Source organism: Erpetoichthys calabaricus, chromosome 12 (genome assembly GCF_900747795.2).
Source record: "Erpetoichthys calabaricus chromosome 12, fErpCal1.3, whole genome shotgun sequence".
In the NCBI taxonomy this organism is placed as follows: Eukaryota; Metazoa; Chordata; class Cladistia; order Polypteriformes; family Polypteridae; genus Erpetoichthys; species Erpetoichthys calabaricus.
The window spans coordinates 163,115,478-163,141,837 of NC_041405.2; the positions used below are offsets into that span (position 1 = coordinate 163,115,478).

At 46.1% G+C, this 26,360-nt stretch overlaps 1 protein-coding gene across 1 annotated transcript in view; it reads right to left on the minus strand.

Moving 5' to 3' along the window:
- Positions 1-1,334: 1,334 nt before the first annotated feature.
- The window catches only part of pex11g (peroxisomal biogenesis factor 11 gamma), a 33,056-nt gene continuing 8,030 nt past the window's right edge, over positions 1,335-26,360 (minus strand). Inside the window, exons 3-5 of the mRNA XM_028816677.2 lie at positions 17,812-17,990; positions 2,690-2,758; positions 1,335-2,604 (exon numbers count right to left, since the gene is read on the minus strand). Coding sequence (XP_028672510.1) covers positions 2,397-2,604; positions 2,690-2,758; positions 17,812-17,990 — 456 coding nt within the window. The 3' untranslated portion in view covers positions 1,335-2,396. The remainder of the gene's footprint in view (positions 2,605-2,689; positions 2,759-17,811; positions 17,991-26,360) is intronic.

Below are 26,360 nucleotides of genomic sequence, written 5' to 3' on the forward strand. Positions count from 1 at the left end.
CCCTCACAATCCTTAGCTGACTTTTGTTTCTAATTTTTTCTTTTGTTAATAAATCCTCACTTTCTAGAGCTTTCCACTGGAGTTGTCTCGACAAGCCAGAGTTTTACAGTCTTCTCTCCCATCTAAGATAATTTTGGACTTTGAGTGCATTTTGAACTTTTAAAGCTCGTTTCCTACTTGGGGTTTGCACAGGCTGACTGGCTGCCAGGGTTAAGGGCACATCTGGGCAGGCTGGCGAAGGTCTCGGCCTGCTGTTTTGGGACTTTTAGGTGGCCTCCTACCCTTTTTGTCTCGTCTGTTATGCATTATCGTGGGTTTCTGTGTTTTTAAATTCTTCTTTTTCATGTTTTGATGTCTCTTATGTTTGTCTATGATTTACTAATTGTGTCCTGTAAATTTAAAGGTTCTTTGTGGGTGGAGCCCCAGGAGGCGGGGCTGGTCTGATGTCACCACTCGTGAGCCCTCCCCCTGGTTATGTACGTCAGCTGAGAAGGCTCAGGAGTAGGAGATCATTGCATTTGTGTGCAGTGTTGATGAGTACTGGTGTGTTTGTGTGGAATTCTCTGGTTTTTGATTATTTTCTATTCGTGGTCCTGGATGTTATTTTTGGGTTGTGTTTTTTGGGACCTTTAAGGCAACTCCTTTAATACTTTTCTGAATATTTTGCTGTATTTTTCAATTTTGTTAAGTAAATCCTTATTTTGTCTCTTTGTGAACAAGCTGGGGGTTCACGGTCATCCTCCTCCTTGTTAGGCTTTTTACTATATTCCATAACATTTTTTGTAATATTTTTAAGCCAGTTTTCCCTATTTTGGGCCTAGCCAGGGCTGAAGCCTGCAGGTATATTTTTCAGACAAGCTGGTCTGGAGTGAGTCTCTTCAGGGCTGAGCAGCGACGGTCCTGGCCTGCTTTATAATTATTTTTGGTGGCCTCCCACGGGTTTCATTATGTTTGTGATTCCTAATCATGGCACACAGCTTTGTCCCTCCTCTCTCTTTGTGTCTGTGTAACATTTTTGTGAAGTCCTTGTTATTTCTTACAGGGTCTTTTGGCTTGTTCTCTGTATGTTGAAATGGGGGGGGGGGGGGGGCAGAGGGCCCACTGATGCTACAGTTGTAGGCCCCGCCCCCAGAAGTCCATGAAATGGACCACAACTCCTGTCATCCAGATCTCCTTTTTTGGATCTGAGATTCTCGATTATTACAGCAGGAGTTTCCAGCCATCCTCTGAACTTGCTTATTCAGTGCCAGGTCTTGTGGAAGAGGAGTCCATGCCAGCAGGCACTGGGCAAAAGGCAGGGATAATCTGGGGATAGGGTGCCAGCCTATCCCAGGATGAACACACACACACAGGACATTTTCTGCTATCTGATTCTCAGACTTTTCTCTTTAGCATTTACGCGTTTTGAAATTGCGGACTGGCTTGGTTTGCCGTGTTAAGTTTTTGAATGAAGTTTTGGTAAATCGAATACCACCTTTGAGTTCACAGTGTGGACCACAGGAGTCACAATTCTATTTTTTATTTTTTTACTTTTGGTATTTAAAAAGCCTTTGCCCCATTTTGGGGTCCCTGCGTTTGAGTTTGGTGCTAAGCCTACTCGGTGGGCTCTGGCAGGCGTTTCCCCCATTTTGCTATTTTTGTGTGGCAGCAAACACAACACCAAGACCCCCAAAGCTGTGGCCTGCCAGGTCTGCTTGGATCACTGGTGGCCCTTCATCACTCCAGTGTGGCCATTTCTGATTAGAGATGTGCTAACTCCAGTAATACCCTAGTCATGATCCATTACTGCCCCCCTGTCCATTCTGGTCTCTCTTTGTGGTCCTCCTGTCCATTGAAAGACCCCGGAGATGCTGGGAGCCTTCGACTCAAAGGATGAAGAGACTCGGACGGCAGCACAGACTCGTACTGTTGAATGACCAGCAGGGGGCGGAGGTCTCCAGGGCTGTGACTGTCACGGCTGACCGTGGACCCCACCACCGATGCTCCGCTGGCCACAGCTCAGTGATGACACTAACGGCAGACACTGGGAGGCTCCTTCTGCTTCTTGCTGTGTTTTTAAGCGGATCTGCATTGCCACGTCTGTACATTTTATAAAGTCTGGGCTTTGTATTTGACCTGTAAATGTGTGACACGGTCAGTGGAGGGCGCTATACAAAAATAACAGGCCCTGGTTATCAAGTTGGACAAAATGCGCTCATGTCCTTTATGTATCTGTCAGCTAATGGACGTCCCTCCACAGCAGACCCCCAGGCCTAATGTGAAGGCACATTTAAGATATGCTCCAGCCGTGCCCGACTGGTGCCTGTGTGTGTCTTGCTGTAGCCAGGCACAAGTACTGTGGCCCGGCTGGCATGTAACACTATGGACCACTACAGTGGTCTGCACTGGACACAGCTTTAAACGTTTCCTCCGCTTCCCTTGTTACACATCTGGTGCAGGCCAATCAGGGAAGAGATGGTGCCCAGGAGTCCCACCAGCCAATCAGGGAACTGGCCTCCCCACAGAAAGCCAGGGGGCATCCAGTGTATGGCATTGGCAAGATCAGCGGCGCTACTCAGGACATTCAGTATCTCCTCCTGCACAAGCCTCTCAAGGGATGACATCCTAAAGAGAAATAAGCCAGTGAGTTGGCATCAGGCAGTCCGGTCGTGCCCCAGCACCTCACGAGACCCTCACACAACAGCTCTACCTGCTCTCCTCGAGTCGGCCTTCTTGCTTCTTCCTTTTCCGGATGAGATGCAGAATCACGCTGGTCGACCTGCAAAAGAAAACCAAGGCCTGTTAATCAGGAGCGAGAGGAGCCGTGATCCACAAGTGGCAGAGAAGAATCAAGAACAGAGGGGCCAAGTGACGGAAGGGAAGGGGTGGACAAGCTGGCACAGCAGTAAGATGGCCGTCCCATTCGTCTCCAGCTGCTGCTCTTAAGGAATCTGAAACCTTTTTTTTTTTTTTTTGTTTGAGCCTCATGTTTGAGTTCACCGTGACGTAGGCACAGCCATGTTGTGCTTTCTTAGCATACCGTCAGGGCCATCTTAACAGCATTATAGCCCCCCGGGCAAAACGGTGCACTGGGACCCCTACCTCCACAACCACTCAGCCAGCCACAACATACAGAGATTAGCATGGGGCCCGCGCTACCGCCCAGTGTGCCCACACGTCAAGACGATCCTGTGCACCGTCGCCACAGCACCTGATGTGTGATGTCATCACTATGCCTTTAGTAAACATGGCAGCGCCACCTGCTTGGTCATCCTGGCACTGGCGTCAATCCACAACTCTCCGCTTGCATTTATTTGGAGCTTTTTTGGCTTTTGAACTATTTCTTGTATTTTACGACTGATTTTTATTTTCTCGTATACGATATATTGCAATCGGCCAAACATTCCATTTCGAGATGTTGATGAATCTCAGCATTTTAGACCTCCCTGAGCGCCCAAGATACCGTTTTTGGCATCATGTCTGTCTGTCTGTCTGTCTGTCTGTGTGTGTACACAGGATAACTTGAGTTCGCTTTCACTTTGGCCAACCACATTTTGCACACAACTATTGGGTACAAGACGGAGATTTCTATTAACTTTTGAGCTCTTTGTTAACTGGACGTGGTACTTTACCTGAAATGTTTCCCCAAAAACATTAAAAATGTGATAATAATTTCACATCATATTAAGGTAAAGCACCACATTCTAAGCTTGTTGTCCCTTCACATTTTTTTGTGAAGTTTGCGAGATAATCACAAATTTCTGTTTGCCGTTCAAATGGTGATACACTCTGTCACGACAAGAGCCGGAAGACATTGGAGAGCAGCCTCCCGTATGTTAGGCCCTGGCAGCTACTGGGAGATCTTCACAAGTTTGAGTCCAAAGCAGAACTGACTTAGATGGGAAAATATGGCGGCTTTAAAGGCTGTGACAGTAAGTGATGTCATCAGGGACAGGGTGTGATGTCATTGACGGCGCCGGGAGCTAGTAGGATTTCCCGTGGATGGTCTGCAGAGGATTGAGAGAGAAAGTCAGTGCAGCTCGCCACCTCCTGGTCTGGTGTTGTACTACTATTAGGTAGGCCCTCTATCTGCCACCCAGTCACACATCTGTGACAACACATATTTGAGAACGTTTCTGCTTTACGGAAACAAAATTTTGTGTACAAGTATGACATGTTGTGGGGTGCAAAATCTGAACATTTTGCTCTCTATTTTCATTAGATTTAGTTTAAGACAAAACAACAGATGAACTTAATACTTGCATGGACAGTGAAGATCGAAGGCAATCTGTTTTCCTGAGTCACAGTATCATTTGTGTGAAGTGACCAGCAATTCAGAAGACACCTCAGACTATCGATTACTTTAAAACCTGAGATCTGGGGCACCAAGTTGATAAATTGGTTTACAGCCCGGGAAAGGAAGACATGCCAGTAGTACTGAGCAACATCAAAAGTTTTACTGTTTGGGGGAAAACGGCCGTGATCAAGATGAAAGAATCTGAGCGAATCCATCCATCAGCCAACCAATCAGGCGTATCTAACCGTTTATAATAAATCTGCTTTGTCTGAAGAGCGACGTCAGAAGAGGGCACCAGCAATGTGCGGCCGTGTCCGTCTGATCGTCAGAAAAGCATCTCATGAATAACTACGAGTGCGAGATCACAAGCCGCCTGTGACATTCATCCCTGTCGGCTTTGCTTTTTCTAAAGACTTTACAGGTGCTGGTCATAAAATTAGAATATCATGACAAAGTTGATTTATTTCAGTAATTCCATTGAAAAAGTGAAACTTGTATATTCGATTCATTCATTACACACAGACTGATGTATTTCAAATGTTTATTTCTTTTAATGTTGATGATTATAACTGACAACTAAAGAAAGTCCCAAATTCAGTATCTCGGGAAATTAGAATATTGTGAAAAGGTTCAATACTGAAGACACCTGGTGCCACACTCTAATCAGCTAATTAACTCAAAAGCCTTTAAATGGTCTCTCAGTCCAATTCTGTAGGCTACACAATCATGGGGAAGACCTGCTGACTTGACAGTTGTCCAAAAGACGACCATTGACACCTCGCACAAGGAGGGCAAGACACAAAAGGTCATTGCTAAAGAGGCTGGCTGTTCACAGAGCTCTGTGTCCAAGCACATTAATAGAGAGGCGAAGGGAAGGACAAGATGTGGTAGAAAAAAGTGGACAAGCAATAGGGATAACCGCACCCTGGAGTGGATTGGGAAACAAAAATGTGGGGGAGATTCACAAAGAGTGGACTGCAGCTGGAGTCAGTGCTTCAAGAACCACCACACACAGACGTATGCAAGACATGGGTTTCAGCTGTCGCATTCCTTGTGTCAAGCCACTCTTGAACAAGAGACAGCGTCAGAAGCGTCTCGCCTTTGGACTGCTGCTGAGTGGTCCAAAGTTATGTTCTCTGATGAAAGTAAATTTTGCATTTCCTTTGGAAATCAAGGTCCCAGAGTCTGGAGGAAGAGAGGAGAGGCACAGAATCCACGTTGCGTGAGTTCCAGTGTAAAGTTTCCACAGTCAGTGATGGTTTGGGGTGCCATGTCATCTGCTGGTGTTGGTCCATTGTGTTTTCTGAGGTACAAGGTCAACGCAGCCATCTACCAGGAAGTTTTAGAGCACTTCATGCTTCCTGCTGCTGACGAACTTTATGGAGATGCAGATTTCATTTTCCAACAGGACCTGGCACCTGCACACAGTGCCAAAGCTACCAGTACCTGGTTTATGGACCATGCTATCCCTGTTCTTGATTGGCCAGCAAACTCGCCTGACCTTAACCCCATAGAAAATCTATGGGGTATTGTGAAGAGGAAGATGCAATACGCCAGAGCCAACAATTCAGAAAAGCTGAAGGCCACTATCAGAGCAACATGGGCTCTCCTAACACCTGAGCAGTGCCACAGACTGATCGACTCCATGCCACGCCGCATTGCTGCAGTAATCCAGGCCAAAGGAGCCCCAACTAAATATTGAGTGCTGTACATGCTCATACTTTTCATGTTCATACCTTTCAGTTGGCCAACATTTCTAAAAATCCTTTTTTTGCATTGGTCTTAATTGATATTCTAATTTTCCGAGATACTGAATTTGGGACTTTCATTAGTTGTCAGTTATAATCATCAACATTAAAAGAAATAAACATTTGAAATACATCAGTCTGTGTGTAATGAATGAATCGAATATACAAGTTTCACTTTTTGAATGGAATTACTGAAATAAATCAACTTTGTCATGATATTCTAATTTTATGACCAGCACCTGTATATATCCAGACTTTACTATCAGTCCTATTTTCCATTATTCTTTGCTCTACTGGTATTATTCTTATTCCTGTAATAAACACCATGCTGCTTTTAACTTTCTGTGCTTTGTCTTCATGTCTGGAGTGATTGAAGTAATACGGTTGATTTCTTTGAGCACCTGGTGCAGCCAGGGGTTTGCCATACGCTTTGTGCTGTGAGGTTTATTAAGGCCGAGGGTGTGCGCTCCACCTAATAGTGGGGAACAGGACATCAAGTAAGGCATTCTGGGCTGATAAATGGCCGATAGTCAGGGATGCTGAGCCTTTGTGTGTTTAAATGTAGTCTTGGAGACCAAAAGTAATATTTAGGTCTGGGATCTCCTTAAAACATTGCATGTTGTTCATGCCGATAACAAGGAAGTCTCTTGAAGTGCTGAGAGAGTGACAGGCCGTGTTATTCCTAAGGCACTTGTGTGGTTTAAGGTGCCAGAGGTTTACTAGCTGTGTGTGTGTCAATGTTGAGGTTACGGTCTGAAGTGTGTCTGCGTACAGCTATGTATGTGCTGTCACACACCTACGCATGGGAGACAGACAAAAGGCTCAAAAGACGACAATTCCTCACCAAACCAGGAGATGGCAGACGGCACTAATCCTCTCTCTTTTCCATTAGCAGACCAATCACAGGAAATTCCACTTGGGTCTGAGGACGTCACTTCCAGTCCCAAGCGGAATTTCCTGTGATTGGTCTGCTAATGGAAAAGAGAGAGGATTAGTGCCGTCTGCCATCTCCTGGTTTGGTGAGGAATTACCGTCTCTTGAGCCTTTTCGCTGCCTCCCACGCGCATGTGTGTGACAGTGTGTTCATCTTAAGGTGCCCTGTAACCAACCTGATGAGTACCCGTAGAGGTAAACACCACGATAACACACGACGACATCACACACGTTACTAAAGTCTCTGGTGACCCCCTCGGCTCACTGAACGTGGTCATTTACCGGAATTGTTCATCAAAGTAAAAACATCCTGGCAAATGTATTATTCATGCAGCTGCAGAGTCCGATTTGTTCACCTCTACTTTTGTAATAATTGTTCAATATTTTATTCATTTGATTTGTTGTTGATGGTTCTTTAATGTCCATAATATACAAATAGAATCCTTGTCTTGTGGTTTACTCCTCAAATATCCGTCTCCATATCTGAGTATACGAGAAAGTGCAGGGTTGACCACTCCCGACTTTTGTCTCTCCTTTTGTTATTTTCTCGTCCGTCTTTATTGTTTTTGAATTATTACTTTTGTTTTTTTTTCTGTATGTATTTTCTGTTGTGTTCATAACTGAGCCATCTCGAGTAGAACAGACTACTTGATTGTAATCACTCAGACTTCAAGAGGGGCCACTGTATGACTGGCTGGAGCCACCAACATGTCACCGCTCATCCGATCCCCCTGGCCTCCCTGTCTACTGCTCAGTGGTGGAGAAGACCCCAACACCACAATACGTCAGCTGCCTTTGTCCTACCCAGTTCTCCAAATCAAACTGGTGTACTCCCAGTTCAGTTTGTTCCTTTCCTGGTCGTCTTTCTCTGGCACACAGTGGGGTCTTCTGCGCGTTTTTCTTTCTTTGTGTCGTGGCTCCCCTGGTTCTTTTGTACGGGTTACGTTTATTTCTGCTTATTGATTATGGTTTGTGTTTCACTTTCAGTGCCTCGGTTATGCTCCATGTGTTTTGTGGGTGGTCCCCCAGGAAGCAGGGACCACCTATCACTCACTGCCAGGGCCTGCCCCCTAAACTGGAGGGTCTCCTGGTGGTTCATTCTGAATGTGCTCGGAGAGTTTTTGCAGAATTCTCATATTTTCCATTCTGCTTGTGTTGTTTTCTGACTTCGCCTGTGGATTTCTGTGCCCGGACTTTGCTTGCCTGGCATTGCCTTTTGTTTTTTAGGCATTGTGCTCTGCGCAGCTTCACAGTGTAAAGAATAAAACCGTTTCTGGGTTTGCCTGTTAACAAAGCTGGGGTCTGGCAGTATAGTGGGCACTACTGGAAGCTCCTTTGTAGCTTTTTGGGACTCCTAGTTGTAAGGCTTTGTTTTAGGAGTTGGTCTTCCTCTTCTTCACCTCCTTCTGCTGGCTGCTGGTACTGCAGGTTCTCTTTGGGGTTGTGAATTTGCTGGCAGCAAGGGGAACAACTGCTGGTGATCAGTCAGCTGCTGTTTTCAGCAAGGTGGCCTTACATGGGGTCTTCCACTGATCGGCACTTGCTGTCTTAGCAGACTTTGGCCCAATGGGACTCCTTTTACAGATGCTCTTCCAGTTTGCCAGTCCAGCACTTCTAAGTAGAAGGGTCCGCTGTAGCCTTTGTTACGGTCAAAGCCTATCAGCACTGGGCCAGGACCAGGGTGACAGGAATGAGCCGAGAGGGGACACAAAGAAAGAAGCAGGCGCCTTGGTGCACAGAAGTCCTGAATTTGTTTGGCTATTGGAGTTTAGGCCAATCGTTGAGTTACAGCGCTTGATTTGACTTTGGCTAATTAGATGGCACCCTGGCAAGCATCTCTAGGATGTCACTGATCACATTAGGCGCAGAGGCCCAGTTAGGAGGACTGAAGCTCTTTAGTGGACATTACGAGTGTTTGGCAGGACTTGTGCTCCAGCTCCAGCCAGCGTGTCCCACACACACTAAGCTCCATCGTGGCAGCTGCCCGTCTCTTAGTGCTGTAAGTTTAGGGCATCAGTGCTGGGCATCACGTGACAATTCACAAACTGCTGAGGTTCCTTGGATGATTTTAGGTGATGCCAGATATTCTCGCTAGAGACATTCGAGTGAAAACATTGGACTGAAGTCCGTTTACCAATTTTAGAACATTCTGGATAAGAACGAGCCACTCAGCCCAATGACATTCACCAGTCCTGTCCACTCAACTCTTCTAAAATAACATCAAGTCCCTGAAGTCCTCCTCTCCACCACGCTACTTGGTCTCTCATTCCGCGTGTCTCCATGTTAACTAAAGCCTCCTGATGTTTGTGCTAAAGTCGCCCTTCACAAGTGTCCAGCTGTGTCCCCCCTGTTCACATTGAACTCATTTTAAAGTCACCGTCTTGATCCACTGGACTAATGCCCTTCATCATTTTAAACACTTCAGTCAGGTCTCCTCTTCATCACCGTGAAGGCTCAGCTCTTCTAATCTTCATAACTCACCCCCTGTAGCCCTGAATCAGCCTAGTCGCTCTTCTCTGGACCTTCTCTAGTGCTGCTATGTCTTTATGGAGACCCTCACTGCACCGAGGACTCCAGATGAGGCCTCACCAGTGTGTTATAAAGCTGGAGCAGAACCTCCTGTGACTTGTACTCCACACATCAAGGCGCTATATAACCTGACATTCTGTGAGCCTTCTTAATGGCTTGTCTGGAAGTCAATAGCTTAGAGTCCACTATGTCTCCTAAATCCTTCTCATAAGGTGGTATCTCGATTTTTCTGACCCCCCCATTGTGTATTCAAACCTCACATTTTTACTTCCTGTGTGTAATTCCTTACATTTACTGACATTAAATTTCATCGTCCACAAATCTGCCCAAGCCTGTCTGCTGTCCAAGTCCTTATGTGATGATATAACGGATTCTAAATGATCTGCTAATCCCCCTATCTTAGCATCATCTGCCAACTTCACCAGCTTGTTACTTTTATTCCTATCTAAATCATTTAAATTTATTATAAACAGCAGTGACCTCAGCACTGCCCCCTGCTGGTCACCACTCGTAACGTCCCCCAATTCTGATCGAGTTCCCCACACCATCACCCTCTGTGCCTGAGCTCATTCTGCTCCCACCTACACTCCACACCCTGAGATGCCACTTCTTTTACTTTGATGTCCACTCTCTAACCCTAATGCTTTCTGAATATCCTGATAAACGACATCATCTGCTCTACTCTGGTCGTATCCTTTTGTTTTTCCTGATAGAATTCCAGCTTGTTGGTAAAATGAATTGAATGCCATCTCTGTGCCCCCCTCTCTGTGTCCTCTGGCATATCCTGAAGGACGTCTTGTTACTCCACGGACTTCTGCCAGCTAAACTCGGTTCCTCTTCAGTGCACTTGTCTCTTGTCTTATGAATGATTTTGGAATACCAGAGTACACTTTTTGCTCCTCGTCTCATTTTATAAAATGTTCTGAATGTTTATTGTCAGCTTTTTGACGTTTTCTTATGTTGTTATGTCTTCATGGCCTTATTGTTAACAGTGACACCTTGTTGCCTCTATGTGACTATAAGAAGTACGCCAAGTCCCGTCACTGCGGTCCACCATTTCTGGGTCCTTCTGTGTGCGAATGTCGATTTCGGGAGTGAGGACTTGTGTTGTGGGTCAGGCCTCATCTCCTGGTGCCTTTGGTTGTTCCAAACTCTTTTTGCGCCACTATGCTGGAATTCCCACCCAGCTCCCTGTCACCGTCTGTATGGAGTCTGCATGTTCTTCATCTGTCCACCTGCCTGCCCCCACAACCCCAAGGGGGACCACTTAGGGCAACTGCTGACCCTAAAATTGTCCCCAGTGTACGTGTGTCCCGTTTGTACCCAGGGCTGCTGGCACAGACTTTCTTTTGCCCCTGTGGCCCCGAGCTCAGACACTGTGTGCACTCATGGGACTGCAGTACAGACTTGTCCGCATTGGCGTGAATTCCTTTCAGCTTGTTGCTTTACACATAATTAGAGTTTTCTGGGCCTGCACTTTCCATTTCTAGCCTTTATTTTAACTTTGAACTGTAAAGTAAGTAAAGTGACCGTAGTTGAACTTGACGGGTGTTTTTCTGGTGCCATTTTGTTTGTTTCCTTGCATGCCACCATTTTGTAGGCTCTTTGTGTACTGTTGCTAGGGTGGTTGCTATGCGTGATGTCATCAGGCCAACTGTATAAAGGTCAGCGGCCCTCATTTCCGGGTCACCTGACATGGTGGATGTTTCCTTGAGACCTGCTGTGCCCTTTTCTTGTTTGTAGATTCCTGGCATCGAACTCTGACTGTGGATTTAGGGTTTTGGTTTTGGTTACAGTGGCCTCAGTTCAGGCGCCTCGTAAATGAGACGTGTTTATGCTGTGAAATGTGCGCCAGGCAAGTGTTACGCAAAACTCAGGATTTAGAAGACACAAACTTGGCATGGCACTCCACTCGTACTCCATCCATAAACGAGAATTGTTTAAAAGTCACTCACCTCACCACATGTGCTTAGGAGTGGCGGCCAAGAAAAACATTTAATCTCATCTTTCATGGAGAACGAGAGAAAATCACTTATCATACAATGGAACTTCACCATCACAAAAGACGGACAACAACAAAGGGTGGGACGATGTCTATGGAGAAAAGAATTCCAATTCTCCAGTTACTCGTGTCACATAATCCCGATGTCTGAAAATCCAGTCGAATCCTCAGAACGTGCAAAGAGTCAACGGAGTGGAGCTGCAGACCGCAGCACCTATGAGGTCAGTCGTGTAACTTCCCCACATCACGTAATGCCCCCAACATCATGTGACACCCCAATGTCAGTCACGTAACGTCCCCACATCATGAAATGTCCCCACATCACATAACACCCCCCATATGACATGACGCCCCCAATACCAGTCATGTAACACCCTACATCATGAAACATCCCCACGTCACACAATGCCCCTAATGTCAGTCACGTAACACCCCCACATGATGTGACACTCTCAATATAAGTCGTATAACTTCCCCACATCACATAATGCCCCCACATCACGTAATGCCCCCACAGTGTAACACCCCCATTATCAGTCACGTAACGTCCCCACATCACATAACACCCACCACATGACGTGACACCCCCAATATCAGTCTCATAACACCCCCCACATTGTGTAATGCCCCCACATCATGTGACACCCCAATGTCAGTCACAAAACGCCCATCACATTACACTGTGGTTAAGATCAGGGCTGGGGGGCACAAAGGGTGTTTCACGATGGACATTGGGGGGGTGTTACCCAGCATATACAGTGCATCCAGAAAGTATTCCCAGCGCTTCATCACGTTTTCCACCTTTTGTTATGTCACAGCCTTATTCTAAAATGGATTCAATTCATTTTTTTCCTCAGAATTCTACACACAACACCCCATAATGACAACGTGAAAAAAGTTTACTTGAGATTTTTACAAATTTATTAAAAATAAAAAAACTGAGAAATCCCATGTCCATAAGTATTCACAGCCTTTGCTCAATACTTTGTCGATGCCCCTTTGGCAGCAATTCCAGCCTCAAGTCTTGTTGAATACGATGCCACAAGCTTGGCACACCTATCCTTGGCCAGTTTCACCCATTCCTCTTTGCAGCACCTCTCAAGCTCCATCAGGTTGGATGGGAAGCGTCGGTGCTCAGCCATTTTAAGATCTCTCCAGAGATGTTCAATGGGATTCAAGTCTGGGCTCTGGCTGGGCCACTCAAGGACATTCACAGAGTTGTCCTGAAGCCACTCCTTTGATATCTTGGCTGTGTGCTTAGGGTCGTTGTCCTGCTGAAAGATGAACCGTCGCCCCAGTCTGAGGTCAAGAGCGCTCTGGAGCAGGTTTTCATCCAGGATGTCTCTGTACATTGCTGCAGTCATCTTTCCCTTTATCCTGACTAGTCTCCCAGTTCCCCACAGCATGATGCTGCCACCACCATGCTTCACTGTAGGGATGGTGCCTGGTTTCCTCCAAACGTGACGCCTGGAATTCACACCAAAGAGTTCAATCTTTGTCTCATCAGACCAGAGAATTTTCTTTCTCATGGTCCGAGAGTCCTTCAGGTGCCTTTTGGCAAACTCCAGGTGGGCTGCCACGTGCCTTTTACTAAGGAGTGGCTTCCGTCTGGCCACTCTACCATACAGGCCTGATTGGTGGATTGCTGCAGAGATGGTTGTCCTTCTGGAAGGTTCTCCTCTCTCCACAGAGGACCTCTGGAGCTCTGACAGAATGACCATTGGGTTCTTGATCACCTCCCTGACTAAGGCCCTTCTCCCCAGATCGCTCAGTTTAGATGGCCGGCCAGCTCTAAGAAGAGTCCTGGTGGTTTCGAACTTCTTCCACTTACGGATGATGGAGGCCACTGTGTTCATTGGGACCTTCAAAGCAGCAGAAATTTTTCTGTAACCTTCCCCAGATTTGTGCCTCGAGACAATCCTGTCTCGGAGGTCTACAGACAATTCCTTTGACTTCATGCTTGGTTTGTGCTCCGACATGAACTGTCAACTGTGGGACCTTCTATAGACAGGTGTGTGCCTTTCTAAATCAGGTCCAGTCAACTGAATTTACCACAGGTGGACTCCAATGAAGCTGCAGAAACATCTCAAGGATGATCAGGGGAAACAGGAGGCACCTGAGCTCAATTTGGAGCTTCATGACAAAGGCTGTGAATACTTATGGACATGTGCTTTCTCAGTTTTTTTATTTTTAATAAATTTGCAAAAACCTCAAGTAAACTTTTTTCACGTTGTCATTATGGGGTGTTGTGTGTAGAATTCAGAGGAAAAAATGAATTTAATCCATTTTGGAATAAGGCTGTAACATAACAAAATGTGGACAAAGTGATGAAGCGCTGGGAATACTTTCCGGGTGCACTGTATTGTGGGTATTGCAGGCTGCAGTTACACCCGTCTCCAAGAAGTGGCTGTTTTTTTTTTTTTTTTTTTTACTAAAGTATTAACAACATTTAATTCTGGAAAAAGCAGCACAACGCATTCCCACAATTCAGTGCTTAAGAACTGAAGACGGGGCTCTTGACCAATGAATGAGGGGGACAGGCAGGTCTTCACTCCAGACGCTTTTTCACTTGTGTGTGTGCCTTCCTCAATCACAACAGTGTTTTCCAAAGTGGTTTATTTTTTAATGAAATTACCTGTTTGGGTTGATGTGAGCCAACAAATGGGCGACTCCGAGTGTGGATTGCGCAGATTGAGTAGCATGTGATGTTTTAATGGCCGTTTTATTATTGTTGTCCTGCGTGGGTCACCTGCCGTGATTGTTGAGCTCTAAACTCTCTTACCTCCTTTCTGTTTTAAACAGTTTTTCTCGGCTGTCACTATGAAGCACTTGGGGGTACAGGATATCGTTTTCCTTTAAAGTTACGGCAAGTCTCAACCGTCCTTAAGGCCTACGCAGACGTCTTTGGTGTTGGCATTTTAGCGACTCCAGGTGGCAGGACAATGAAGTGAACAGAAAATCAGCCCCATTACGGTGCACCCTGCTTTACTGGCACTGTTTGGTGTTGGTAATCTCGCCTTAATGGCAGAGCCCTCAGTGTGTCGCCACTCTGGTCTGTACATGAAAAAGAGGGGCAAGTGTGGCATGGGGCATAACTGGCAATGGCAGCATGAGCTCGTCTAGAGGATATCAACAACAGCAGGGGTGTCACACACGTGCGATTAGGAGTGGACCAAGTGGAGGTAATTATCCACCAGGCCAGAGGGGTGCGCTAAACCTGCTTCTGTTGTCTCTGTAGGCCAAATCTGGGAAAACTTGCCCGATTTAACGATGACGCCACTTCCCATCAGGTGACATCACTCCCAGTATCACCCTTTACAGCCGCTAATTCATTTCAGCCTGGAACTCAAGCCATGCACATCACAGCTTATTTCAAAACCCTTTTGCGGCCAGAGACAATATACGGGGGGTCCGCCCCAAACCTTTCCAGGGTGTTGAGCCTCATTCTTTTACAGGGGGTCACAATGACGACGGTGGACTTATAAGCCATTTTAGATGTTAGAGTTGTGTGCTGAACTGGAGCCGACTCTACAGAGACCACTATGGTGAATCACACAGCCCCTGTTCTGTTACAGGTATTAACAACTGCAAGCGATGGGCACTTTTAGTGTGAACTGGCTAACCGGTCACAGTCACCCTCAGCCACACTGTGCCATCTGAATGGGGTAGAACACTCAAGATGATAACCAGATACGTGCTTTTCTTAGTCAGGACCCAGAGGTGGTCAGAGCACCACATGGGGTGAAGCCCCCCAGGTCAGGCGGAGGCCTCACAAACTACAGCGAGCTCCCCCCCTGGTGGTACCCACAGACCCCAGCAGGGCCGACCCACAGGCTTACAGGTCTTAGGCAGGCCTGTGCGTGTGTGTGCTGGTCCTGGAGTGCTGCCACCTCGCTTATGAGGGGAGCATACAGGCTTGGAAGGCAGGCTCCATGCCAGGTAAGGTGCTGGGGCTCATCACGACTGGCATGCCAGTCTGCCACAACGGCTAGTGACAGGAGGGCTAAAGGCACGCAGGCAACTGTTCATCTGAGATTCATAAAGGAGTCTGGCATGGTGTAGCGCGTGGCACATGGTGTATGTACAGTCCAATTTTTTTTGTGTGTGTGAGACTTTTGCCATCGGAGTGCAAGTAAAGTTTTGGTGTGGATTCCAAGGAAGGTTTTATACATGAGGTCCCTCAACTAACTTTGCCCACTTATTTTTGTAACAGGCAAGTTTGGCACTAAAAATGCAGATGGGCATTGCCTGAGCTGCAGGTGATCTGAACTCCTCAGATCTCACTGTTATTATTATTGTTATTATTATTATTATTGCTGGGTTTTTTTCCCCTGCCTCTGTACCCCCCATCAGTGGCACAGCCATACGTAGCACGAAATTCATTTTTAACTTGACGTCACTTTTATTGCCGACTGCATTTCATTTTCATGCTGCTTGTTGTCATCTTCACAGGTGCCCTCAAGGCTGACATGCAGATTACATTTATCACTTATAGCCACCCATGAGACCACCTGTGTGTCACACAGACGCCATACCAGGGCAGACAGCAGAGGAGTAATGCAAGCAGAAGAGCAGCACAAAGGGCCCAGGAGATATCCGGTGCCCTCCACTACTACTGGCACCCTTGGTAAATAAAAGCAAAATGGGCTGAGAAAATGAAAAATAAGATAAATAAATACAGTCATATGAAAAAATCTGGGACCCCCTCTCAGCCTGCATAATAATCGACTCTCCTTTCAACACAAAAGATAACGGTGGTCTGTCTGTCATTTCTTAGGAGTACTGCGGAGTTTTCTGAACAAAGATTTTTAGTGACGCAGTATTTAGTTGTATGAAATTAAATCAAATATGAAAAACTGGCTGTGCAAAAATGTGGGTCCCCTTGTCATTGTGCTGATTTCAACGCCTGTCACTGCTCAATGCTGATTGGTTGATGAGCTCGTTAAGCCTTTATAGACAGGTGTGTCCAATCATGAGATATAAAGGGATTTAAGGTGGTCAATTACAAGTTGGGCTTCCTTCCCTTTGACTCTCCTCTGAAGAGTGACAGCATGGGATCAACTCAACTCTCCAAAGATCTGAAAACAAAGATTGTTGAGTCTCCTGGTTTAGGGGAAGGCTACAAAAAGCCATCTCAGAGGTTTAAACTGTCAGTTTCTGTAACTGTAAGGAATGGAATCAGGAGATGGAAGGCCACAGGCACAGTTGCTGTTAAACCAGCAGGTCTGGCAGGCCAAGAAAAGTACAGGAGCGGCATATGAACAGGATTGTGAGAATGGTGACAGAAAACCACAGATCACCTCCAAAGACCTGCAAGAACATCTGGCTGCAGATGGAGTATCTGTACATCATTCTACAATTCAAACATCTGTATGGCAGGGTGATGAGAAAGAAGCCACAAACAGAGTCGCTTGTTGTATGCCAATGCTCATTTAGACAAGTCAGACTCATTTGGGGACAAAGTGCTTTGGACTGATGAGACACCAATGGAGTTATTTGGTCAGAACAAAAAGCACTTTGCATGGTGGAAGAAGAACACCACATTCCAAGACAAACACCTGCTACCTACTGTCACATTTGGTGGAGTTTCCATCATGCTGTGGGGTGGGCTGTGTGGCCAGTTCAGGGACTGGGGCCCTTGTTAAAGTCGAGGGTCGCATGAATTCAACCCAATATCAACAAATTCTTCAGGATAATGTTCAACATCAGTCACAAAGTTGAAGTTACGCAGGGGTTGGATATTCCAACAAGACAATGACCCAAAACACAGTTGGAAATCTACAAAGGCATTCATGCAGAGGGAGAAGTCCAATGTTCTGGAATGGCCGTCACAGTCACCTGACTTGAATATCATCGACAGTCTATGGGATGATTTGAAGCAGGCTGTCCATCAAATTGAACTGAACTGGAGAGACTTGGTATGAAGAATGGTGAACAAGACCTCCATCCAGAATCAGACACTCATCACAGGCTATAGGAGGACAGCGTCTAGAGGACAAAAGGAGGCTCAACTAAGTATTGATGTCATATCTCTGTTGGGGGGCCCACATTTATGCACCTGTCTAATTTTGTTATGATGCATATTTCATATTTTCTGTTAATCCAATAAACTTAATGTCACTGCTGAAATCCTACTGTCTCCATAAGGCATGTCAGATATTAAAAGGAAGTTCAGCCAATGAGAAACACAAATCTGAAGAATTATGAGGGGGTCCCAAACTTTTTCACATGACTGTAAATAAATAAATAAAACAAAAATGTGAATTGTGTACCAAGGGGGCCAAAAAGGAAAAAGAAAAGGCAAAGGAAAGCTCCGTCCTTACCTGAGCACCGCCACCAGAAGAGAGGCCCCCCACAGGGCTGTGCTGGCTGCCCACCACCGCTCGGAGCGGGTTGCGATCAGCTTGGCATCGGCCGCCCAGGCGATGTGCTCACACGGGTAGTACAGTTGGTCCGCGAGGTTCCCGACGACAGACAGACACCTCAGGGGGGCGGCTTCACCCTGCGTGGAGGAAGAGTTTGAGAGAATTATAGAAACTGGGAGCTGCAACTGGGCACCACTCATGGCGGCAGAGGAGACCTTAACTTTGTGTCCATTGAGTGCGGGCGCTGGGCACTGTGACAAGTTCCCATAGGAGCTCAGTGACAGGGTGACAAAGGGCGTTTGAAACAGAGCACCGTAAACAGAGCCCACTACTGAACTGCTGAGCTAAGGCCGAACACACAAGCGTCTGACGGAGTGCCGGCCCGTGAGGGGCTTCTTCTCTGATCGTCAGAAAGGGTCACATGAGGTTTGATTCCTTCATCAGCGAGTGAGGTGGATGGACTACAAGATTACTGAGTAGCCCTCGTGGACAAAGACGCGGAGATCAAGTTGGACTAATGTGGTGGGAAAGCAGATGATCAGCGCGGCGCAGATGACTTCACTGACCTGTAACTGAGGGGAGCCGGCAGCCAGAGGGCACAATGGGCTAAGACACGGGGCACAAAGGGCCTTATCAGACCAAGGTGTCCAGCAGGGGTCAGTGGCAGGGCGGCTGCTCTTTAAATTTTCTGACAGGAATATAAAGGACAAGTGGGTGAACTTTCATATGCACCAGACTGGGGACCCCTGTACTGCATACACACAGGTGGGCACACTGGTGGACAAACACGCCTGACGTAAATAAACGTAAATCACCACACACAGGAATGTTAGATTCAGATGGGCTTTGGGAGGTCTGAACCTCAAAAGAACACCTCAGGAGGTGGACAGGAGGAGGCTACTGGCGTCTTAGTGTCCTGATATGTGCTGTACAAGTCAGCACTTTGGGGGTCTCATCTGGAATACTGTGGGTGGTCAAAAAGACAAAGCAGCACCAGAGAAAGTCCAGAGAAGAGCAAGCAGGCTGACTGAGGGTCAAGTAAGAAACAGACAAAGGGGTGGAATCAGCACAGAGGGTCCCTGCTGTTACTTTGAATGAGTTCATCAACAACAACACGGGGGCACGGGTGGAAATTTCACACAAACGTTAGAAAGTTTATCTTCACACAACCAGCCACAGAGACGTGGAATCAAATGGAGAGGAGGACGCTGGAGACCTGCAAAGCTCAACTTGCTGTTACTTTGGAGACATCACTGAGGGTGAGTGGCGCTGGTCAGCCTGAGGGGCCAAATGTCCTGTTGTTGTAAAAACACAAGAAATGTTCCTCCTTCTAAAGACAAGCAGAGTTTGTGCACCAAAGGCTGAGTGAGATATCATCAGGCAGACAGCAGAGGACAAAATAACCAAAGACAAGAGCATTGGCTAGCATTTGTTTGTCACTGCTTGTGTGTGGCCGAGTGTCCTCAGTGTCACCCAGATCTAAAGTGGCCAATCTCGGTGAACGTGGTGCCCACAGGCCTTGCCTGGTTCCCATTCATTCACCTGAATGCCGGCTGTCAGATCCTGCTTGTATGTGGCTGGTCTTTGACTCAGGCCTGTCCTGTTGCCCCTTAGTTTTGACTCACATTTATCTTCCGATTCCCAACATTCCTCATCCCGCTTGTGGTTTCCCCAGCCTCACATGACGAGGTTTGTCTTTTAAGGGGTCTCTCACCCCAGGGTTCAAATGTCATTTTCGATTCCTCTGTTTATGTTTGTATTGCTGCTCATTTAGTTTCTTCTTTTGCAGTTCACGTGTTTTGAGGACCCCACGCCTGCCCCCACAGTCCCCTGCAGTTCATTAGGAATTTGCTGCGGTTCTGGCGCCTTCTCCTGTGCTTTTGACCACTCTTTGGATTTTGGCGTTGCCTATTTGGATAGGCATTGCCATCTGTGCCCCTTTTCTCCTCAGGGCGTAACTCTTTATTTATTAAGGTTCTTCGTTGCCTTTACTTTTACTAGCCAGGATTTGATCATCTTTCTCCCTCTAGTGGGCACTTTTGGGATATTTCGTGACTTTTAAGGTCTTAGCACAAGTGCAATCATTAACTAAGAATCTGCCTTCAGGCCAAGGTGGCATTCCCCTTGCTGGGCCACAGCTGACTTCATCAGCAAATTGAGTTGCGACTTACTGAGAGCAGAGGGCCTTTCCAAGAAGCTGACGCACCACAACGTGGCCTTGGCCTTTATCCTCTAGCAGGACTCCACCCAGACTTGTCACGGAATCAGACGCAGCTGCCATCATGGAGGAAAAAAGGACTCCACTACAGCCGACTTGTCACTTCTGCAGCTTCCTAAAGTGACACGATGAACCCCCCAAAAAGGAACCCCCTTCGCCTTACAACAGACACCCAGACCTCAGTGAGGTGCTCCTCTGAGGATTACCACCCTTTGTGTGCCACATTCGATGGCCTTCCTCCTCACCCTGGCTCTCACTAATGCAGTCTTCATCAAGCTAATTGCAGGCTATCAGGGGAGACCCTCCACAGTAGAACACTTGCCAGGGTCCGGACATCTGAAATGACACCCAGGTCACCCGTACAGAAGATAAAAGTCACCTGATGTGAGCACTTCTTTACAAACACACACACCTTTGAGTGGCTTTTTATCATCATCACCATCCTCCATTTCAAACTGGCAGCTCTCCGGCGTAGGACCCTGCTCCTTATCTGCTATGCCACAATTGTGCCTGAAGCCTCCAAAATAGCCCACAAAGCAAACTTCACCCCAAGGCAACCCCGACTGCAGGAAAGCGGGAGGCTTCAGGCCTGAGGAGGCCTAAGAAGGGGAGTCAGGAGTCCCAAAACCCCTGAGCCGCGTCCCCCCAGAGTGACCGCCTTATGTTAACCTCCTTAGCGTTAGTCCTGAGCGTCACTTGGGCAACTGTGCAGACGCATTAGACCCGAGTGCCACTCGGGCTGGAAAAGTGGCAACAGCTCGGCAAACGGGATGGGCGTGTCTTGTGTAAGCGACTGGCCTGAGTGTTACCAGGGCAACGGTGCAGACACGCCTTCTCCTAGCCTCGTAATGGCGGCTCATAAGAAACGTTTTTCAGCAGACCTGGTGTTGCTCGCTCTTGATGGTGACACGAGCAGCGATGACAAAGTGAACCCGCCTTCAGACAGTGAAATCAAAAGGGATTCGGGCGAATCCGACCATGGCGCCCGTGTCAATCACACTTGTGCAGTGGGCTGTCCAAAAGCTGATCACACTGCTACTGTCCTGACGGGGACGTCTGATTGGGCCTCAAGATACACCACACAAAACGACTGACACATTATGTACGGCATTAGAGTTACTTTTAATTAATATTATTATAACTGGGGGTTCTGCCCCCTAATCGCTTTGCTCACCAACCCCCGGACGGCCGCTACGCACTGGTCACTTCACGGCTCTGTCACTCACGTATGGGGAAGCGCATGTGCAATTTAAACAGATTGTTATGGGAATTGTTACATCTGCATGACAGACCTGACTGTTTGACATTACAACAAGTAATTAACTACAGTAAAACGTAATAAATTGAAAGAAAATGAGGTTTCATGTTGCGTTATACGATTTTGTTCTGTTTGGCTTTGAAATGAACACACAAATACTTCTAAAAATGTACACTTTTACTGTAAAACTTCAGTACAAACTATTTTTTGAAAGAAACTTTTCATCAGTATCACATTGAATTTTGACGCCGTATCTTGACTTTCATCGTGACAACACAACGTATAACTGCCGGTGAGTGAATTTCGTTTCTTGCTCTCTAATAAATAAATTGACTTTTTCAAATCTTTGTCCCTGTGATTTGTTAATTGTCATAGCTAAAAGCTGCTCTAACGGGAAACTGTAACCGTTTGAATACGACTGGCATATCGAGATCTCCTGTGGTGTCTCATGTTAGATGGACTGCATTACCTTTCTTGTCGCCTGTTCATACGAGGGGTGTCTGGGTTCCGCGCGGAATTTTATCATTTGTCGAGTGTCAGCCTGTCGAGACCTGTTCTGCTGTGTAGAGGGATTATTCAAGTGGTTGCATGTTTTTGTTCAGATGTTTTGCTCCCTCTTTTCCTTCAGAATGAACACAAGAAGCAAACAAACTGAGAGTGCGCAGCCAGCGCTAGCGGCGAAGCTCCCGACTCCGTGCGTGACTTTCGAGTGATGATTTTTTTACGACTTTTCTGAAGGTTTAACAGCTAAAGAGTGCTGCCAAAAACTTTCTCGCATCTTCAAGAAGAATGCTCCAAAGAAGACAATGGTTTTTAAGTGGTTCCAGCGCTTCAGCACAGGCCACTTCAACTTTGACGATGAAGAACGTGAACCGAAACCACGAAGTTCGACTGATGGCAGAAATGCTGATCGTGTGAAGGAGTTCCTGGAAGAAGATGGTCGTGTGACCATCAGGAAAATTGCCCTGGAACTTGGGATGACCCGGTATGCTGTCGACACCATCATTCGACAAGATCTTGGCTTTACAAAGAAATGTGCCCAATGGGTTCCAAGGCTGCTGACTGTGGAACAAAAGCAAGCTCGCGTGGAATGGTGCAAGTTTTTCCTTGACAAGTTCAACAATGGCCAATCGAGGACTTTCGCAAGTGTTTTGCGGCGTGGGTCAGAAGAGCCCAAAAGTGCATTGATGTTGGCGGTGAATACTTGGAAAAAGTTTAAAAAGGATCGAAGTACATGAGAAAAATAGAAAAAAAATCCTTGGCTACTTATTTCGAGTGATTCCGCGCGGAACCCAGACAACCCTCGTATTTTACATGTCAGAATTGTTCGACCAATTTTCAATACAACTAATCTTGTCACTCAGACATCAATTACACAATAACATTACGATGCGTCCTTCTTTCAACAGTAATTTGAAGAGCAGATGGTGTTAGCGGTTGTAGATCTTCTTCATGATATTCTAAGTTGATGTCTTCATCTTCCTCACCATCACCACCAACTCTCTCAGCAGAGTCTACTGATACGCATTTCACCAATTTGCCGTGTAACCGATTGACAATTTTCACGTTAATTCATTTGACTTCATTGTTTCTCGCTGCTAGGATTGCCCGTGTGTTAATTTCTTCTGTTGATAACCCTTCAGGGTGAAACTCTTCAATAAGATTTGGACAGAATACGTCTTCTTTTATTGGGAACTTAAAGTGAGGAAAACGTAAAAATGTATAAGAGCTGAGAGAGCAGGAACGGAGTGTGTCTGACAAAAACATTCACACCAATGAGAGGTGAGAGGACCGTGAGAGGGCGGGGTCTGAGAGGAGGGCGGGACTTGAAAACATCTCATGGCCAAAGTCTCGCAGGACTTGAAGAAATCTTCCAAAAAGTCTCATCCCGGGATTTTTTTATTATAATTGAGAGATTTGTGTCATTATTATTACACTTTCTACACTTCTGACTTTGTGCTTTTAGTGTTTTGCACGTAGAAAGAGGAGTTTTAATAAATATGTCATTTGTTCAAGTACTTTTTACAAGTTTTTTTTTCACAAAGAAATGTAGCACTAAGGAGGCAACTATGCGCCTCGTATGTTGAGCCGCAGACCCTGCAGCTGAAGGTCGTCCCCCAGTGCCATTTAAGAGACCCAAAGATGGCAGCTGTGGCCTCATTCCTACTTCAGTGGCCTGAGATGTTTGACTCTTTTCTGATTTTCTGGACTTTGACTTTTGTTAATAGGATTTTGTTTTTGGATTATTGACTGGTTGGTTTCACTTTGGTTTGCTGTTTTATTGCCCGCCCCCTTTTGGATTTTATTTTTTGTACACAAATCCTTAAACATAAAGTAACACTGTCTTGTTATTGGGCCAGCGCTTCCCGGGCATGGAGAGTTCAGCCTCAATCTCAGGCCATCCCTTTATCATTTCTGTCTCAGTTTGACAAACGCCAGACATCAGATAGACAGTCCAAAGTGCCCACCTTCCCTATTAAGTGGCATTAACGCTTTGTGTTTCCAGCTGGGCGCCCCTGTGACTTAGATATCAAATCAGCTGAACGGTGCCACTGGCAACATGAAACTACGTCACTGGTGCTCACGATGTCTGTGTAGAGTGAGGGGGCCTTATGCCGACCCCTTTCTGTTGGGCCTGTGTGTTATGGTCATCCTGTGGTTCCTCCCCTGGCTTAGGTCATTACTGTTCATTGTTTTCCATTATATTTTAATGTGTTGTTCTGTTCATTTTATTCCCTTTTGTTATTATGTCATACCTACGGTGTTTGTGATCTAAGGTTCTCCTGTGGTCCTTGTATGGCATTTTGTGGGTGGATCCCCATGAGGCGGGGCCTCCCATCCATCACTGTTAAGGCACCGCACCCAGCCCAATAAAAGGATGCTGGGTATTAAAGTCCAGACGGTTCATTCTGAATGCATGCCAGTGAAGGTGGTGGCTGGTAGTGTAAGTACCGCCATTTGTTTTTATCGTGTTACTTTGCTTTTACTTCTCTGTGCTGTTTTTTCTTTTATAATTTCCTTGAATTGTGTTTTTTGAACTTTATTTGCCTTAGGATCGCCTATCAGGCAACTCCTTTTTGCTCTTCCGAACGTTTTCTTGTACTTTTTCCCTTTGTAAATAAATATCCCCCTTATTCTAAAGATTCTTGTGGATTTGTCCCTTGACATGCTGGAGTTTTCATCGTCCTTTCTCTTGTGTGACATATTTTGAGCAATTTGAGACTCTCGTGATTGTTGAACTGTAGACGTCTGTTGTCCATTTTGGGCCCAGTCTGGCCTGAAGCCTCCCGTTTGCCTACAGTCAGACTTGCTGTGTAAGGCCTGTACTGTATTGGGGCTGCCCAGTAAGGCTCTGGCCTGTTTTATTTTGTGGGTCTTTTTGAAGGCCTTATCTGTTTTTGCTATTTTATAGTGCGAGAATCCCAACACCGTGTAGGCCTGAAGCCTGCTTCTTGAGTTTGAGAGGATTTCTATTTTGATACTAGGCCTAAGAGATTCTTTCAGTATTTTAGTAGTAAAAGAACAGTCAAGGAGGAGGTGAAGTGCATCAGAAATAGTAAAGGGGAATTAAAAGATACAGACAGTGAAATAGTGGATGCCCTAAACTTACATTTTTCTGTAAGCAAGTGGATAACCTGCCAGAGGTAACAGGGACTACTAAGGAGGTACTGAGGGATTTGGAAATCATAGAGGGAGAAGAGCTGCTGAGATTAAATAAGCTGAAATCAAACAAATCACCAGGAGCAGATCATATTTACCACAGAGTTCTTAAGGAGGTCAGCGAGTGCAGATATAAACCCTTGACACATATTTATAGGAAGTCACTGCACACTGAAGAGAATCTGAAGGACTGGATAATGGCAAATATCATCCCATTATATGAAAAGAGTGACAGGGCAGATCAGAGCATCTACAGGCCAGTAAGCTTAACATGAAACATCACAGGAAAATTAATGGAAGGAATTATTAAGGATAAGATGAAGGAACACCTGGCAAGGACAGGACAGTCAGCGTGGGCTCAGAAGAGGGAGGTCGTGTTTGACTAACAGGCTGGAATTCCATGAGTAGGCAACAAAAGGATACGAGCAGAGAGGAGCAGATGAGATTATTTATCTGGACTTTCAGAAAACATTTGATAAGGTGCCACATGAGAGGGTGGGCATCAAACTACAAGAAGTGGCAGTTCAGGGTGATGTTTTTAGATGGGTGCAGAATTGGCTCAGACACAGGAAGGGTGATGGTGCGAGGAACCTCATCAAAACTGGCCGATGTTAAGAGTGGTGACCAGCAGGGGGCAGTGCTTGGGCCGCTGCTGTTTAGAATAAATATAAATGATTTAGATAGGAATATAACTAACAAGCTGGTCAAGTTGGCAGATGATACCAAGATAGGTGGATTAGCCGATAATCTGGAATCCGTTTTATCATCACAGAAGGATTTGGACAGCAGACAGGCTTGAGCAGATTTGTGGACGATGAAATTTAATGTCAGTAAATGTAAAGAATGACACATAGGAAGTAAAAATGTGAGGTTTGAATACACAATGGGGGGGTCAGAAAATCGAGAGTCCACCTTATGAGGAGGATTTAGGAGTCATAGTGGACTCTAAGCGATCGACTTCCCAACAGTGTTCAGAAGCCATTAAGAAGGCTCACAGAATGTCAGGTTATACAGCGCCTTGATGTGTGGAGTACAAGTCACAGGAGGTTCTGCTTAAGCTTTATAACACACTGGTGAAGCCTCATCTGGAGTCCTGTGGGCAGTTTGGGTCTCCATAAAGACATAGCAGCACAACAGAAGGCCCAGAGAAGAGCGACTAGGCTGATTAATGGGGTCTACAGGGGTTGAGTTATGAAGGAAGATTCAAAGAGCTGAACCTTCACAGTGATGAAGAGGAGATCTGAGTGAAGTGTTCAAAATGATGAAGGGCATTAGTCCAGTGGATCGAGACGGTGACTTTAAAATGAGTTCATCAAGAACACGGGGACACCGTTGGAAACTTGTGAAGGTAAATTTCTCACAAACATTAGG